The 19,159-nt window shown below is 36.6% G+C and overlaps 1 protein-coding gene across 6 annotated transcripts in view; it reads right to left on the bottom strand.

Moving 5' to 3' along the window:
- Positions 1 to 19,159, bottom strand: part of NCAPG2 (non-SMC condensin II complex subunit G2) — a 219,928-nt gene that overhangs the window by 181,744 nt on the left and 19,025 nt on the right. For 4 of the 6 annotated variants that reach the window (XM_053934859.1, XM_053934867.1, XM_053934850.1 and 1 more), the window contains exons 11-27: positions 17,826 to 17,951; positions 16,772 to 16,951; positions 15,628 to 15,780; positions 13,811 to 14,033; positions 12,459 to 12,577; positions 11,820 to 11,993; positions 9,502 to 9,572; positions 9,097 to 9,250; positions 8,751 to 8,924; positions 8,136 to 8,246; positions 7,875 to 8,018; positions 7,004 to 7,103; positions 6,534 to 6,718; positions 5,612 to 5,755; positions 3,653 to 3,756; positions 617 to 714; positions 250 to 352 (exon numbers count right to left, since the gene is read on the bottom strand). In XM_053934859.1, the coding sequence (XP_053790834.1) occupies positions 250 to 352; positions 617 to 714; positions 3,653 to 3,756; positions 5,612 to 5,755; positions 6,534 to 6,718; positions 7,004 to 7,103; positions 7,875 to 8,018; positions 8,136 to 8,246; positions 8,751 to 8,924; positions 9,097 to 9,250; positions 9,502 to 9,572; positions 11,820 to 11,993; positions 12,459 to 12,577; positions 13,811 to 14,033; positions 15,628 to 15,780; positions 16,772 to 16,951; positions 17,826 to 17,951 (2,363 nt within the window). Of the gene's footprint in view, positions 1 to 249; positions 353 to 616; positions 715 to 1,982; positions 2,166 to 3,652; positions 3,757 to 5,611; positions 5,756 to 6,533; positions 6,719 to 7,003; positions 7,104 to 7,874; positions 8,019 to 8,135; positions 8,247 to 8,750; positions 8,925 to 9,096; positions 9,251 to 9,501; positions 9,573 to 11,819; positions 11,994 to 12,458; positions 12,578 to 13,810; positions 14,034 to 15,627; positions 15,781 to 16,771; positions 16,952 to 17,825; positions 17,952 to 19,159 lie in introns of those variants that run through there. The other 2 variants (XM_053934874.1, XR_008429247.1) reach the window with 2 other exon arrangements.

Raw genomic sequence — 19,159 nt, forward strand, 5'->3', positions numbered from 1 at the left:
ATTCAAATTAAATGAAAAAAGGCCGAAGCTAAATATGTAAAGATTGCAATCACAGCAGATATAAGGGCAGGAAATTTAATACTGTGCTGGGCTCAATACAGCCCACTTTCCTCCCCCCCCCCCAGTATTTTAAACCTTGCCATCAATCACTCAGAGCACTCTAACAGTGTTATGTAAGTACAGAACAGAGGCAATTATTGCAGAGAGGGGACAGGAGCGCACAGTGCTCCTTTCCTACAGCACACCCACCTTTCAGTGCTGCTGGATTCTCCTGTGGCAGCATCCTTGCATATTATTAGCTTCCTTTGAATGGCAGGTGCAATATCCTTTAGAAGTGAAGTTTTGTGCTTACCTATTTGAAATGAGTTGAAATGTTGGACAAAAATAATAATTTATCAACAACAAATATATGAGTTGAAATATTGAACAAAAATAATAATTTATCAACAACCCCACCCTTCCATATTTTCAGAGAATAACTTTAAACATAAAAGATTGCTTAATGGAAGATTAGATATTAAATTGGATTTTTTCACTGTCCTGGATTAATTACTGTGTATTTCAATGTAGTACATAAAAAGAAAGATGGAAAAAGGACAAAAATGTTTTAACTGACCTTTAATTATAATCACAATGCAGACAGTAGCAGTTAGACTAAAAATCCCTTCAATTTCTTCAGAGAGAATGCACTCCATTAATTCATTTAAAATTGACCTAAGGAAAAAATAAAGAAAAAATACGTTATAAACCACATTTCTTTCAAAATAGAACTGAACAGAACATGTTTGTAATTATGCTAGTTTGCCACCACAGCTTCACAGATACCATGCAGGACAAAGCAGTGTGACTGGGTAACTGAAAACTATGTGCTGCCTCTGGATCTGAGAATATCAAAGCATGGTAAATTGCTTGGGAAGAAAATAAAAAAGTCTGCAAACAGAAAAAGTGGCTGTTAAGAGAAGTGAAGAGCTTGTGGTATATTTTAGGAAAGTCAATCCATGAAAAAACTACTGGTTCTACTGGAATTTAATTCACAGAATTTGTACTGAAATTTCTAACTCAAATTTCTACTGAAGTTTGAAAAAATATATTCTATTGGTTTGCTAGTACCTACTCAGGCTTAATTAACATTTTGTCCTTAAATGTGTTTCTCATAAATATTAAAATATTTTTCCAATTACAACCCAGTGAGGATAATTTATAACTAAACAATGCTCTGAAACACTTTCAGCAACATCTTAGTTACTGAAACTATGGACAGAATAACAGAACCATGACAGCAGCTCCTTGTAAAATACTAACTCAATATGTATCTTAAGAGATTTTGTGACTTCTAGCAAGAGATGAAAGTATTACCAGCAAACTCCAGTGGTGTTTTGGGATATATGTCAAGGTAAGAAAAATGAAATTACAGTCTCAGATGGGTCCAGCAACCAAACTAAACTGCAGTAGGGAATAAGTCAATACCACAGAATGGAAACTAACTGGTTATTAGTGTTTGTGGTAAAAAACCCAAATTTAACTCAGAAGCAATTCTCAAAACAAGAGAAAAATAAAAGAACAAGAGGGATAAAACAGGAGATGGAAGAGATCCATAATCCTGATACTCCTCAGAGCACAAAGCAAAATGCTCTGTGAAGAACTAAAGGGAAAACTGAGAGCAGAATGTTACAGAAACCTTCCCTATTTCAAAAAAGCTTTAGCAATACTATTATCTGTTATGAAAACTGAACATCATACATTGCCAGTTCTGACTTCAATTCTTCTACAGGCTTTTATTGTGCTAAGATATCAAAATGAAATATGCAGTTAAGAACCAATTCAGTAAAACGTTTTGCAGAAATTCAAATATTGCTTCTAAGAGCTGAGAAAGATGAAAAATCTTTAGCTTCAGAAATAAGCATTATGAAGTTGATCATGCATTGCTTCAGTTTCTTTGTATCATTGTGGACTAATGTGACCAAGCATTGATTCTATTTCACCTTGCTCTTAAATTGCTAATGGACGGTACTGGGATCAGAGTCCTGACTTCTCTGTTATCATTGTTTGGGTCACTAAGCACACTCTTAACCTCCATGAAGGAACACTGGAATTTCATTAATCTGTAGCAAGACTCACTGAAGCTGCCTTTCCCCACCTCCCTCTGAGAAAAGGGTCACATGAACCTGCAGGCAAAGATAAAATAGAACAGAACAATAAGCTATTTAAAAATACATATAAGGTTCAGAGGTAAGGAATTGGTTCCTATACAGATAGTTCCCTAATAAAATGAAGGATACTCACACAATTGGACAGATACTGCCAAGCCTCCCAGTATTATCACTGTTAGGGGGATTGAAATTCAGTGCTAGAGACTGACTGGTTAGTACTGAAAATAAAAGAGATGCTGCAGAACTCGGAACAAGATGACCGAGTTCACAGAGCACAGCCTCACATCAGATTTTGTAACGTCAAAGGCTTTCATGTTAACATAAAGATTTCTGAAATACTGAACCATTCACTACTGAACTCTGATTATGGCCTATCAATACAGATTTATAAAAGAGCCTTAAAAGTAGTCTCAATTCTGAGGCACCAGTAGAACCAGATGGAATCTATCTCTAAATCTTTGCCCCAGAAAGATAAATACCAGAAGATACATTTTTTCCCAAGTATTGAGAAACAATTTGGCTCAAACTTGCAGTTTTCTCCACCATGAATGGACAAGATTCACCTAAATTACTACAAGAAAAAGTTTCAGAAAAATTAACTGTTTTTCTTCATCTCTTTTGAAAAGACATGTGTAAAATAATTTTCTCACTAGAAGAGAGCACCTTGAGTTGCTGCCTCATGGAAGAGCAAGATTTGGATTAGTCGGACTATTGCTGGAGTCTCTGGAGTCTTTTGTTTTGCAAGTTCAACTAGAATTAGACAAGGATTGAGAAGAAAAAAAACACCTCATGACAGCAGAGACAGGCAGTGCCTGTCAGATGAAGAAGTTAAGAAGAGGAATTAGTTGTGGTAAGTCAGGGAGAGCAATAGGACTTCTACGGCCCTTTATAATTTAAAGCAAGTCTAGTGTGTACAGTCATGTTAAGAAAAATTGAAATTCAAAATGGAATTCAGTTGTGACAATTTTAAAAGATATTTAGGGCCTCCACTAAATAGAGCAAATACCCTCCCCCCTCTAGTTTAAGTATTAAAAGATAAATAACAAAAGCTCACTTTTGGAGGCTTTTAGCACTCAGATACTTTCTATTTTGATGTTGTGACTTTAATACAGCCATAGGTCCATGTCACCTTGTTGGAGATGTTCAACCAAAGGATTAATTCTATTTCTGTCAAATATTTTCTCTCGTCTTAATATCTCTGTGTTGGAGACTCAGCTTTATAAGTATCTTATGAAAGAAGCAAGCCAAGATGTATGATTAAAAAACTCATCATGATTAACAGTCTTGTAAATAAGAAGCACTCTTGGTTAAAAAAATGGACTCAACCCCAGCAATCAATACCTACAGGCAATATGTCAAGAAAAAGGGATTATTAAACAGTCCAGATAAATTTAGAAATCAACTAGTTCTTCAAAATTAATTTGAATTTAGAAATTAAAATTTTACTGACAACAGTTCTATACTAGCAAAAACCTTGGAAAAATTAATATAGAAACATTTACCTGACAACATTAACTGACTTCATAATTACAGCCATTAAACTGCTTGAAAGAGGGGGAAGATCTGAAATAGTCTTTGGCATAATCAAGTCTCTTTCACTGGAAGCCTAAAAAAGAAAAAAGACAACAACCATTGTAGCTCAAGAAAGATATCTATGCAGAATATTGTCTTTCAATAATTACACTAACCAGGACCGATCCTTAAAACAATTGGAACATTCACAAGTATTCTTTGAATAGCTTTAATCTGTGTTGTGTCCAAATAAACAAAACTAATTTAAATTAGTAAAACTGAAACTAAACCACATAAACAGTATTTGTACCAAGGCAAATATTCTCTGCAGTTGCTTTCACTAGAAGTTTCATTAAACTACACTGGTGGTCACTCTTTATAAAGGCACAGCCTATTAAACAGAAATGAGTCCCCTCTGTGGCTCCAAGTTCAAGTGTGCATCCATGATTTCTAAATATAACTTCAGTGACAGTGATTTTCTGGATACCTGCTCTTTTTGGTATAAAGCTCTGAATAGATGACAAATGTTTAGTTAGAACTGAATTTTGATTTACAACAACCCAGGGGCAGGGAAAACCCCAGCTCAGATGAGTGACTGGAATGAACACTCAATCTATGAGTACGAATCTCCAGTATATTCAAACCCAGAAATGTTTGTTTACTCTGCATCATCTGTAAAGGGCACCTGTCACCCCACAGCCTCTCAGCTGATACATCAACATCTGCAGGCAAACAGCTGGGTCACCTTCAGTGCCTCCTGTAACCGAACCTTGGAAGCTGTTCTGTGGTTCCTTCTGGCAACTGTTTCTTGCTGTTTCTGACACATGCAGAACCCACGGCAAAAGTACAGCCTCTACTCTTCCTTTTTAGTTCTCAAAGCTTCCAATCTTACTAATCATATTTGCTCCTAACACTACCTGCATTAGAAAAATGGGGTGGGAATGTTGCCCTTCTCCTTCAAGGACAGTTGTGTTTCCTGGGACTTTCAGAACATGAAATAATCTCTGTCTACACATTCTTTTCAGCATTACAGACTTTCTTTACTTTCCAAAGCAACACAGATCAGGTATTTGGAAATCCTGTGCACAAAAACCAAAGGAACAACAAAAAAAAAAAAGATGCAGCACATGAACTGTCTCTCTATGGAAGCAGAGAATGCACAAGTGATCAGTGCCAAGCAGGGCATCAGCCTGCTTTGAAACAGGACTACAGAACCTTCTGGGACCATTCCAAGAATAGCGAATGGGAATCTGTCACACATCAGGGCTTACTCCCAAAATTCCCTAATGCTGGGTGGGATAAAGTGAGGTAGGTTTAGAACAAGCCCCTGTCCTCCTCCTTCCCCTGAGCTCTAATTGCTGAACACAACACTGCATGGTGTGGCACAAGCCTTTGATCAGTTTGGGCCCATGGTCTCAGCTGTGCTCACTCTCAGCCTCTTGCCCACCGACAGCCTTACTTTTTCTAGTGTGAAGGAACCAGGGAAACACTGACACTCTGCAAAGCACTCTCAGCAACAGCCAAAACAAACTGGTGTGTCCTCAACAATGTCTTGGCCACAAATGCCAACCACAGCAGCACGGGGACTGCAGAGAGGAAAGCTGACTCCTTCCCAGCCAGAGCCAGTACAAAAGCAGTGAGGGAATATTCCAGAACCCACGTTATTAATCCCCAACACTGCCTAACTGCTAAGCTCTCCTGTCAGAGGCAGATACTGAAATAGGTATCAGGACAAGTCTGTTCTTTCACAGCTGTAGTCAGAAATCTGAGAGATGATCTCTAATACGAAATTATAGCAAGTAAACTTTCCTGTTTGTTCCATGCCAACACACAAAAAATCCTCATCTGCAGTACAAAGATCAATTTTCTGAATAAAGCTATGTCGTTCCAACATAACATTTAAAAAGCAAAAAGGCGTTAAATAGAAAAAAAATCAGGATTAACTTTACCTTCTGTAGCACACAATTTATCTCTGCTACTATTGCAGCCAGGAGAGTGGAGAGTACACCCTGGTGAACTGCTGGGAATGAGGAATGCCAGCACTGCAGTGCATGGATGAATTCTCCAAGAGGCATCTGAATAGAGTGAATCAACTAAAACCAAAAAGAAAAAACACATCTGTTTTTTCAGACTGCTTGAGTATAACTGAAATATACTAGCAAGCCTCTCTGTGAAGTGCAGAACACACCTTGAAAGCTCTTGAGGTATTCTAGTCACTTGGGATCAGAGGGGGAATCAGCAACACCTGGAAGTCTACTCATAAATTTGAGAAACAAATAAAGCAGTGGTTCTTACAAAAAAGAACTGAATGTTTTTCGGAAATCCTGAAAAGTAGATCATCAAATTTCTCAGTGATACACCCATTTTATTACTATTTACTATCTGCTTTAGTAGACAAGAAGTCTACCTTCCTGTGAAGATGTGAGATTTTCAAGAATTTTAGAACATCACACATATTTTGAAGTTGGTATCATTCAGGCTAAAAGAAATAAATAATAAAGAAAACTTCTCCTCCTTCCAAGATCATAATATATATAAACAAATCCTCTGCTCTGAATTGAGGAAGTTCATCTAATTGCAGATAAGATTAGCAACGTAGAAGTACCAGCATGGTCCAGGATCATTGGCAACAGAATGCATTTGTTCTGCAATTTACTGGTTCTTTTGTCATGATGAGACCAAAATGGACAAAAAAATTGGTAGCAAGAAAACTTAGAAAATTTAACAGAAAATTTAATCACATGTCTACCCATGCAGTTAGTAATAGCAAGGTAACAACCTCGAAGTGTGTAAGTATACCCCTTGGCATAAAAATTATGGATTCATCAACACATTAGCAGTTACATAGCATTTTGAACTGTAATATGATACCTGAATTCCTTCTTCCTGTTCTTTCTTAAGTCTATGTGCCACACATTCTAAAATTTTCTGAAAGACATTCTGCAGAGTGTGGAAAAGATTTGTCACTTCCTCTGTCTCAGTATTCTGATTTAAAGAAGCTTCAATAATTTCTTTTAGAGCACACAGCAACACTGGAGCACAAAAGCCACCTCTCTCTAGAGAAAGAGATAAATACCATAATATAGAAGTTGTAATATTCATCACGTACAAGCTTAGCATGAAACTCAGATACAATAAATAGTGATAGTTTACAAGTGCAGACAATGCATTTCCTTTCTGAGCACCCTTAGCTGAAATTTACATACAGTCCAATTAACATTTTAAGTATGAATCCAGTGTTCCCTCCAACTCTTAAAAGTAAGGGATTAACTAACTTGCTAAGACAAGGAAAGTCAGCAAAGTATAAATGCAGATGTTGCTAATTAGTAAAAACAGGGTACCTGTTTGCATAATCTGAAGAGCCATTTCTAAAAGGTGTGCTTGAAACGTGACATTTCCCAGGCCCACCATTATGACATCTTTACACACTGTCAGGTAGGCCTAGAAGAGAGGTGCAAAATTATATGAAACTCAAACTTTATGTAAAGTACACCACTCAGTAAAACTCAAAATAATAAAACCACGAACTCTAGGCCAAGGTGTGAACTGAGAACTGGTGTACCTAACTGGAGTTACTCAGTTCACACCTGTTGAAAAGCACGAATTCCAATCAGTCCTTCAAATGCTTCAATTGCCCTTTCCCAACAGTAAACAGTTTCTCAAAAGGCAGTAAATCCTCTCTTTTTTACTCAGGCTCAGATCAAAGGCATTGATAATTATCATTTACTGAGGCAAAATATGACATCTCTACCTGCCTTTAATAGCAAAATTAAAACCAGCAGACAAAAAGAGCTTTTCCTTACAGATACACTGGTTGTTACATACTAAATAGATTATGAGATGGAAGTATAGACAGAGTGAGAACTTTTAATCAGTCTGTGCTGGGTTGTTCAAAGACACTGACTAGGAGCAAAGTTAGCCAAATCTTTCCTATCGCCAAATCTTTCCTTTCATCAGAATCTGGTAAAAGTTCAGTGCTAAAATCCACCTTGGGTTAAATGAAATATCAGAGGAATGCAACAGAAAACAATTCTGAACTAGCTAAAACCTCTCCCACATTATATCATCAAATGCTTTCTTTGAAGGACAAATCAAGATCAGGGGTAAGGGACACTGCAAGTGATGACACAAATGCCAGTGCAGTTTGTCTGCAAATTGCTACACCTACAGCTTTTCAAATTGAAAGCACCTTGATTATAAGAATCCTCTAACCTGGATAATTAATTCAGAAACATCGCTGTGTTTTGAAATACCATCCTCTTGACCACTTGCTAGTATAAAAGGTACAACTTGACTTTCTATCCAAGCACCTGTCTCCTTCAGAAGTGAAAGGTGATCTTCTCCTTCTTCAGAAAACTGGAAAAAAAAAAAAAAACCCAAAGGGAAATTTACCAATTGTCTCTCCAGTTGTTTTGGAACTTCCTTGTACTGTCAACTGTAACTCCAGCTTATTTTGGAAAGCTATAATAATACCTTGTGCTGAAGATGAATAGTCAATCTGCAAAAGAGGCTGAAGGCTCTTAGGCTGGTTGCTTGATTCCAGCCACCAGAATCTGCTCCCTTCAGAATTGAGCCAAGAACCCTCTGAAATATCAAGGTTTACATTTATATTTTTCAGAAAAACCTGTCAAATATTTCTTTATTCAACAGCTTTAAACAAAAGGTTAAAAAAAAAAACCTCAAACCCATAAAAACAGCAAAGCACCAACCCCAAATAAACGATAAGCATACTTTAATTACTTCTGTTTTATAGTGCCGTAACTGATTTTCAGACTATTCCTTACTCACAAAGTCAGGTCCCTTAAAAACACTCAAAATTAGATCACAAAAATTTTGAGATACCTAAAACTGAGAAGCTGGTTAAAATCTACCATCTATAAACAATTCTGAACTACTTTACTTCAAGTTTAGAGTATTGGAAATACAAATCAAAAGGAAAAGCTTTTTACAAAAAAAAACTTTTTACAAAGGGAGAGGGGATCAAAAATCTCATTTATTTGTTCTTGCAGGCATTTTAGTTTGACTCAGGCAATATATGATGTTAAGCACTGATTTTATAAGCGCTCTTTATGATAAGAAGAAAACTACCTTTGCAGCACCGAGGATTTTCAAAAGCTTCTTCAGTTTATTTTTAGGAAGAGAAAGGAGGCAACCACAATTGACAGGATGAGTCAATAAATACTCAATGTAATCAATTGCTAAGTCTGGCTTTGATTCATGTGTTACATGGATACGTACTCGACGCCCAGATGTTTTAGTATTCTGAATCAGAAGAAAGCACAAAACCAGTACAACTCTGTTAGTATCTGACTTTAGAACTGATTTCAAAGCAGAATAATAAAGCATTAAAAAGTCTTATTCTATTTTTAAAAAAGCATGATGCCTTAAAGCACTCTGGCAATTCCTATATTCCCTGTCATATGCATATGCACACCTTTGTTGGGGTGAGTGAGTCAGACAGCCAGTCGCAGGCTAATTCCATAACGTGCCCCGCTTGACCCCAGTGGCACAGGCAGTCGATCAGCATAGAATATTTGCTTTGGTCAGCTCCACTGTCAATATTTCTGAGTCTGGAAACCACACCACAGCTTAAAAGAAAACAGACAGACAAAGAGATACATTACCTTCACACCCATAAGTGCAGAAAACATTTAGTATAATACAAAAAAAGGATTCACCAATGACTTAGACTTGAACATCACAAATTTTACTGACTTATCACAGTTTTAGTGTCTTAATTTACCCAAATGGGCATTTAATATATCAGATTGTGAAAAATGAACAAATACAGCCAACAAGAAACTTCTTGTCATTTGCATTTTGGATTTCCAAACAATACCTGAATGTAGGAATAGCAGCAGGGGGCATAAAGGATGCCAGAATAATCAGTGGAGCCATGCACCGCTCATCCTAGGATAAAAGAATTGCACTGTATGAAGTAAAGGTACACACATGCAAGCAAAACTAAAGACAGTACTGAAAAACTGTGATTACATTTCCTCAAATTAAGGATTTCCTTTTTCCACTACAAATGGAGCTGAAAGAAGCTCAAAACAATACGTGGCTTGCAATCTGAAATATCTGATTCCTGTTTTTGAAGGTCAATTGCCAATTACCATATCCTTCACTTTCTGACAAACTGCCAGAATAACTACCATGAATAGTCATGGCTCCATTAGGTTAATACTCATTGCAAAAGAAATAGCAGCTCCACATCACTTTTTTTTCCACTAGAGACTAAGGTTTAATTGCACAACCATGACACCATCTAACTCCTCTCAATCAGTGCCTTAAATTCATTCACAAGACAAACTTATTAAAAGGACTCTAAAGAAAAGGGTTCTTATATAAGGATGGTAATGTTCAACATGACACAATACATGGTCTAGGCCACAACATAATCTCACTCAGGTTATACAGAAACCAATACTATGTTAAGAACTCTTTAAAAATGGTTTATCTCTATGTCCAAGCTTCATGGAAACAGCCAAATGAAATTATCATCTACTTAGCCATTCCAAGATCTAAAACAGTTTTTTAAAGCTCATATTTTTAAAAGAACTTCTGAAATATATTTGTAGCTTTTTCAGGAAAGAGGCAGGCTGCTTTGCTGCTTTTAGGAACTAAGCCTCTGAGGAGAGGTCCTTTTAGATCCAAGCTGCATTCACTATATAAGAATATCAAAGTCAAAGAGGCTGCTTGCTAAACCTGGATATCTTGTCTATTCACCAGACCCTTTCAGAAAGGATACTACATCCTCTACCAAAAAAGATTTGAAATGTCTTTGACAACTTCTAAATGCTTTCAGGGTACAGAGCACTTGTGTATCTGTGCTGCAGAATAATATGTAGCAATGAGCTGCTTTTCACTCCCTGATTACCTAAAACAACGCTGCAGTTGCAGGAACAGCCACTACATTTCAGGATACTTCAGCATAAAAGCAATCAACTAAGAAAAAGATATCCAGTACGTAATCCTTCCAAATTCACTGCGGGTGCAGCAGCCACTATTGGCCACTCTCAGGATGGCATCATCCTCAAGAGTAACACTAAAAGAATTAGAGCAAGGAGATTGACAATTTGAAAATGACTGATTTTAATTAACTGCCTATATCGAACAAAAGCAATAAATAAATGCATCAGATCATTAGAGCATAGATTCAAATTAGCAGAAACCTCAGAATCACAAAATGGTTTGGGTTCGAAGGGACCTTAGATATCATTATCACCTTGCTCCAACCACCCTGCCATGGGCAGGGACACCTTCCATTTAGCCACGTTGTTCCAAACTCTATCCAACCTGGCCTTGAACACTGCCAAGGATGGGGCATCCAGAGCTTCTCCAGACAACTTGTGCCAGTGCCTCACCACCCTCACAAAAAATAATTTCTTCTTATATTTAATCTAAACTACTTTCTTTTAGTTTGAATCCATTCCCCCTTGTCCTGTCATTGCACTCCCTTGTAAAAAGTCCCTCTCTGTCTTTCTTGCAGGCTCTCAAGCACTGGAAGGCTGCAATTAGGTCACCCTAAAGCCTTCTCTTTTCCAGGCTTAATCCCAATTCTTTTAGCCTTTCCATTTAGGAGAGGTGCTCCATCCCGCTCATCATCTTGGTGGCCCATCCTTTGGACTCACTCCAGCAGGTCAGCAGGACATGTTTGGCCTTCTGGGCTGTGAGTGCACTCTGCCAGCTCATATTCAGTGAAAAAAGAGCCTCAGCTGCTTCAGTTGCAGCTGAATCATAAGTGGTTCTGGTGGAAGAGTCTGGGGGACAGTGGGTAAGAAAGGCATGTGGACTCTAATGTACACTGAGTATTTGCTCTGCAATGGCACATTTGTATTTACTGTTTTCCAAAACCTCTAAAACGTTCAAAATAATAAAACCCTAGGAAAACCTTACAAGGAGAGCAATTTATTGCATAAGTATTTTTGAGCTGACTATTTAGATAATAGTTCATCAGTCAGACACTGCAGTTGGAAAACAGTTTCTGCCCATTTGTGAGATTCCAAGAAAATTGCTGCTGTCTATAGCTTATAGCAACAATGAAAAAGAATACTTAATGCCATAAAAATAGATAAAAGACATAAAATATGAAAGCATCTGAAGAAAATACTGAGAACATACAGGAAAATACAGGAACATCTAGGCTTTCCTTACCTGAAATACTTTAAAATATTCAGGAAGTACAGAAGCAAACTTCCTGATAGCATAATCTTTGGCATCTTCATTGTGATCTAGTGCTTTGCGGATGCTTCTCCAGAGTATTACAGTGATCTCCAACAAACTTGCCATGCTGGCCACATCATTTACTGACAACACATTATCCAACACCTGAAATACAAACATTTAGAGGATATTACCCATTATATTTTCAAATAGAAATTTAAATTAAAATAAGGCTTTAAAGACACTAGAAAAAGTCCTTCTAGACTCTTTACAAAGGCATTGTGGTTGCTGTAGAACAGGAATTCCACAATTCAGTCTTAATCTCTCTTAACTTTACATATCTTGCAATGGTAATTTTTAAAATAATTTAACTGCAAAACCAAACCAACCAATTTATAATCAGCACTGGAATTAGGCAACTATTAATTTAAAATATGCTTCTATCTTATTCTAGCTACTTGACCAGATTTCTGCTACTGCAGGACATGAAAATCCAATACGGCCAATTCTCCCCTTCCAATTCCAGAGATGCCCAAGGGCATTCCTTTAGACTTTCTGTTATATTCTGTCTCACATTAAGCACCACTGAAAATAAGTTACTAGAATTTAGAATAGAGTGGACTTTCTTACACTGCTGTTCTCCTTTTCACTTCCATCTTCATCATCATCCCCACTATCATGAAGACTCTCTTTCATTGCTTTCTGGATGCAGGCATTCAAGCAGCGTCGAATAGTGAGCATCAATTTAGCTAAATTTAAATAGAGTAAGAATAAATGAGACATTTACTGTTTGCTAAGAATGTTGGTAATAAGTGCTTCTAATTACAATGCTAGAAAGCCAGTATTAAAAAGTAGGCAAGAGAACAAGAAACAGCTAGAAAAAGATGGAGAAGAATTCCTTGTAAAGGAAATGGAAAAAACGTGAATATGTTGTATATCTTCAAGTATGAAGAAGAAATTACAACATTATCATCAGGCTCTGTAATTTTATTGTTAAAAGAGTATACTAAAAAAACTCCAAATAACCACCACCTTATCAAATCAGAATCAGAGGAAGCTCCCACAACTCCTACATCTAATCTGGCATAGCTGTTAATGACTCACATTCAAGAACACGCACCCTCCAATGTCAATGTTCATTCCAATGTCAATTCCCATTCTATGGCAAAGATGTCATAGCCCCACCACTGCACTCCTGAATGAGGAGCTTAGCTCTAGAAAAAGTGAAAGGGTTATGCCACTCTGATGGAAGTACAAGCTGATTTTGTAATTGTGATTTCATAACCTTATCAAGATGATCAGTGAGAGGCAATGGTTTGGGCATTTTACCCATGTCACTCCAAGCTGATTACTTGAGTTTTAACAGAACTCCCCTGAAACAAAATTTTCCGGATTTTACTTGTTTCAATAGGACTTTTCTAAAAAGCTGTAATATTCTGGGCAGTAGATGCCCTCTTCACTGAAACTTTCAGAAGCTTTCGGAAGGAGTACTTTTTAGATTTTCTCTGAGCAACTTGAAAATACTGATCCACAAATCCCAGATACCTAGATTATCAGATGTAAACATTTTTTTCAGTTTCTGTATAATCTTTCACATGAAAATATCAAATCACTTAAGGCATCAGGGTATTTGCCACCCTATTTCTACGTGAGAAATAGGTATCAACTGAGATCATTTTAAGGTACGTGTAGGGAGAAAGGGGAAGAGAAGGACCAGGTACCACCATGAGCTGGAATGTACAGTACAGCATCTAAGAACAGAGATTAAAAGCTTTGATCTCCTGATTGTTGAAAAAGCTGATGACTCTGCCTGCTGTGCTTATTGCTGGTATCAAGAATTTCCAAAACTACGAACTAGTATTATACTAAACCCCCCAAAAAAACTACCAACAATGTGCCACCGTTACAGAAATAAGAAGAAAAAAGCATTTACATAGCATGACATCAGCAATTCCAAAAGCTCAGAAGGTTTTGTGCTTTACCTATATTGGTGGGGGCAGTGAATTCATAGGCATATTGATAGAACTTCCTGGCTGCTGCTGGATTCATCTGGATCAGAGTGACACAGCGCTCACACCACACGTCCTCGGGCTGGGCACTGGGGAAGAAGGAGTTCAGCAGGAGATTCACGATGCGCCGCGACACCGGCCGGGAGTCAGCTTCAAGGCGAGACAGGAGATGCTCCATGGGAGAGATATTCCAGAACTTTATGAAGTGAGAAAGATATTCAAAGGAATTAAACAAAAATAGAGAAAAAACCCATCACCTTCATTAACTGATTTCCATGTCAATAGTCTAATCAAATATAAAGAACATCAACCTGGAAAACGTGAGCATTTTTTATTTTTACACTAACGTGTACTGGAGGTCAAATTCTGCTGCAATAATGTCATTTTGCTGTGCTGATGTTTTAAATCTCCTAGTATCTCTGACTCACTGCTAAAACTGTGGTTCAAGCAAGTCCAGTTCAATACACCTGCAATACCAATGCAATTCCATAGATACAGGGAAGAACTGTTTACTCTACAAGGATATCATCATAAAATACAATTTTTGTAATTATGTGTCATGTTTCATATTCGCCTCACAAGACAAAGTAGGACCAAACTACCTACAGGAATTGTGTACACCTTAAAAACCTGTATGGATCAACACCCTTTACAAAACCATCCCAAACCTTGCATTACTAAATATTGAATGCATCCTATTCTTAGCAGAGCTCTAGTTTACTTGTAACACAGAAATCAAATGCTATGAAATTCAGAAAGACTACACAGCTGTTTTCCAGCTGTAACACTACATTTGTAGTTTTTGTAAGAAGATTCTGAATTAATTATGCTGGACAATTTCAAATTAAAACAAAAAAAAGTATTTTTCAATGCCAAAGAACCTATTTTACTCTTGAGTAGAAATATTTGCATCAGATAATTACCCTGTGAATTCAAGCTATGGATGTCCCTATTAAAACTGTAATAAAAAATAAGTTTAAAGTGATCCCAGAACTTACCAGAGATACACATTACAGTTTTTAAATCAATAGGGAGTTACTGAAAAACATCTAACACTTACTAGGATTTTTTTTCTTTATATTAATCTGATCTTTCCTTCCCCTAAAAAATCCCTGACATTGAGAATTATGTTTTTTTCTCTGTCTTTAATGGCAGCAAACTCAGAATAATTCACAAAGTGACCTCAGCCACTCCTTGTATGGCTTTCCCTCTACACCCTTCACCACCTTCAGAGCCCTCTGGATGCTTTCTTATAGTTTTATGTCTTTATTAGGCTTAGCAAGAGACAAAAACATTGCTAAATTAAAATATAAAATTGAGAGTAAGAAACTATTAACATTAGAGAGTGAAATAAGAGCTCAAAGATGCTATAATGCCTGTGGCTAGACAGTATTGCCCGAAATAAGAGTCCACAAAGAGCAGAACACAAAATACATTAAAAATCACTATAAAAAGACACCAAAATCCAAAGGATGTGCCCACAAAATAGAAATTATAAAAATAGAAGAATCAAAGCAAAAAAAGCTACTGGGTTAAGGTGTTAGGTATATAGAAGAGTTGGGCAGCTGAGGGAAGTGTGGCTGTAACCCACTGCTTTCCCCTGCCCATCCAGAGAGAATAAGGGCCCATAGAGCACTCAGGACACCACAGATATTAAGGGTATTACCAGAGCAAAGCAGGTTACTTCTTTTTTAGGAACACTGCAGCAGTCTCAAAATGTACTGTACTTTTTTAAAATAAATGCCTTGATTTTTGTCTCCTTACTACTTAATCAAATGTCATTATCCTACCTTAGCAGCCTTGGTAGCCTTCACTTTGAGCAGCATTTCCACAAAAGCCACTCGCACCTTCTCAGAACTGTCATGAAGACTCTGTTTGGTTGCAGGCAGGAGCTGTTCCAGGAGTGGGTGACTTAGTTTGTTTTCCAAAATTATTGGTAGGCACTAAAATAAAAAAACAAATCCAGAAAGAGTAGAGATGAAAAATCTGTAGCTAAAAATTGTTGAGAAGGACCATGACACTTCTCATGTTAAATAAAGCATGGGCAGACACTGTGCATGCGTATTTTCTTGTAATATTCTTTGGTAAAACCTGCTTTGATTACTTCACATTTATAGTGAGCAGCGTTCAGTGAACTCACTTCAGCTGAATCAGCTTCAGAGCTACACTAAGACCATGGTCTTGCCCTCTGCCTGAGGACATACCAGCTCTCTAAAATATGCTGATTTCAAATTAAAAATACATGTTTCTTCCCAATTCATTTTTAAATCAGTACTTTCTGCTTATCCAGGATTGCTCCACCAAGAAGCAGTAGTGCAGCAAGTGAGGATTAACAGGATGACAGCTTCAATTTAAGGCTGAACTGACACAGACATAAAATTTTCAAGTGAAAATGCTGCTTAGGGAGTTCATTTTTCTGTCCAAGCTATCAGTTACTTCTCACATGCCAGAAAAATGTAGATGAACTATTTCTAACATAGTGAGCAATGCATGGGAGGAGGCATCACCAGACAGACTGTGGAATTATATCCATCCAAACCTCAGACACACAAAGTAGGATACAAAATCCTTATTATGCATGTCTTGGGATGCCTTCAGGCCAGTGATGTAAGAAATCCTGGAACTACATATAGTTTCAAGTCTAAGCATCATTTCTAATAGCTAAAAAAAATTAATTATTGGGTCAAAACAGTGTGTGTACAAGTAGAATTGAAAAACCTTAGAGTCAGAAAGCCAATCAGTTACTATTTTAAGACATTTGTGTTTTCCAAACATGTGGCTTTTATGAAATGTGCAAAATCTCCATTTATTAGGAATTCCATTGCATAGGACATTTTGAAGAACAAGTCATTTCCTTGATTTAAAGTGGCCTATACTAGAAACCTGTACATCAAGTAAAATAGAATGATAATAAAAATGATAAAAAATATTTACTTTAAAAACAGAGCATCGAACATCAGCAGATGTTATATCACATGCCAGATCTCCAGTTATCTTTTTTAAAAGATCAGTAAGAATTGTTGGAGGAATCATCTCCCAGTATTTGGATATGATCTGAGTAACTCCAAGTATCCCTGTAGAGCGGACAACTGGATGAGGATCTTCTAAGAGACTCTGAAGCAAACAGAAAAATAATACTGTGAGCATACAGATTATTATGACTCTAGTGCTGTTTGACCTGAGCCTGTCATAAACAAAATGCATTCCATTAGCTTTTAATCATTATGAAAACTGTTATACAATAAAAGAACTGTAATATTAATAGTCCCTCAAGGCATTTTACTATGAAGAAAACAAGGAAATTTAAATCAGAAGCAGAATTAAGATAACTATTGGCCAACTTTTTTCATTGGACTTTTGAATTTTTTTTTTTAATAAAATAAAGTCCTGCATTTGTGACTTAATTAAGAATATTTGGACTTCTATTTATATGAGTCTACACTGACCACTGTTCCTATGGAACAACATAACAGCTTTGAAATTCACCCAATTATCTGATGTCTACTCAGGAATCCCCCAACATTTTCTTAATGAAAATACTATGCCCATTCTCACCCATCTGGACTGGTAAGGAGATTTTTAGGTTCTCTCCATTATACTTAATTTCAGAAGTATTTAGTAATACAGTACTGAACTTTCATTGAGTGCTTCCGTAGTAACTGCGAAGCTCTCCCCCACAATCCTAGGTTAAGGATCAAGATCATTATTCATGCATTTAATCTTTCAAAGGCATCTCTCATTCATAAATTAATGAATAACAAACCAAAATAGTTTCTTTTTAGAGTTTAATGTGCTGTATAGCATCTAAAAAAATCATATTATAGAAATTTAAAATATTAGTTTATTTTTATATTTTCTGTGCCACAGACCTCTATTTCCCTACAATTATCCAGAAATTCCATAAATTTTAATTGCATCAACAGTTTTTTTTTCGAGTTAGTTCTGACAAAAGTTTCATTTTTAACATTTTACTTTCATTAAAACTTACAAAAAGTTCTTCAAACTGTTTCTGAATTTCACTGTCCATCTCTTCAGCAGTAAAACTGGGATCGCGAACAGGAAAAGCATCAACAAACAAAAATGCTGCATTTGCTCGAACTTCTGAGTTTCTGGCCTGTTAAAATGGAGGAAAGATATTTTTCCCATAAGAACCAACTGTTAATATCCAAAGGTGTATCCTGCCAAATATTGCTTTCCAAACATTTTAACAAGTGTTTTTAATTAAGTAGATGGAAAAGATGAATTTATAAACAGATGAAAGAACTTAAAGTCACACATGAGTTTTAATGCTTTCTCTTACTTTCTGCCCATTCAGTAAAACCTGAGTTACTGTTACAATCAGCTTTCAAAGCACATCAGCTTCAATGACCCTGAGGAATCACAGTCAGAGCCCTTCTGCTTTCTGTAATGCTGAATAAATTAAAAGCAGTTGGGATTTCTCTTGGTGGCCTTAAAGCTCCTCTTCAGGACAGAAGACTCTTGAATTCAATCAGACTGGATTAATTAACTTCCTTGTCAAGAGACAGGTGATTTAATTGAAAAGCTCAAGCCTATTTCTTCAAGAAAATAGTATTTAGTAACTAAGTACCAGAAAGCTTGGAGCGTAACTTATCCAGCACAATCATATTCAGTTCTGCATCTCTGCACATAAGTATTAGGACCATGTTCTGAGCTCCAGGCAGCTCATCAAAAATCTATGGGAAGCCTCACAACATTTTACCATATTTAACAATTTTCAGTGTACTCCACCATATATTTTACCGGTTGTAGAGCCACAAATGCAGAAAAGGAAAAAGAAAAAGGTGCATATTTAGACACTTGTTCAGTGAAAGATAACTGATCCTATGGACTCTTAAAAGTACAGAAAAAGAAAGCAGGCAATGAAACCATGAAGAAATTCAAGGCATTTCAAGGAGAAAGCTGAAATCTAACCACCTAATTTTATTTATCAAAGATAGAAATGCAGTGAGAGTTAAGAGCCTCTACTGACTTCTCTTGGAAAGAAGACTTGGAAGGAAGAATTTGGTCCAGATTTTGGGTCCAATAAAAAAAAATAAAGTCTCTCAATATAACAAACAAAGTAGGCCTAATTTTAGCAGCAAGAAAGAACAGTTCAGGGAAATTCTTGACTATGCTAATCATTTAATTTTCTTCTTCCTTTGTCATAAAGCACATTGAGATCAAAGGCAGGGAAAAGAAACATGGCAATAACCATGCAATATTTAGACTTAAATAAACTAATGACAAATAACACCAGAAAAACACAAAAGAAATGAGCAACAATTACTTCATTTACAATCTGTTTTGGGTTTCTTGACCAAT

The sequence above is a fragment of the Vidua chalybeata genome, chromosome 1 (genome assembly GCF_026979565.1).
Source record: "Vidua chalybeata isolate OUT-0048 chromosome 1, bVidCha1 merged haplotype, whole genome shotgun sequence".
NCBI lineage: Eukaryota > Metazoa > Chordata > Aves > Passeriformes > Viduidae > Vidua > Vidua chalybeata.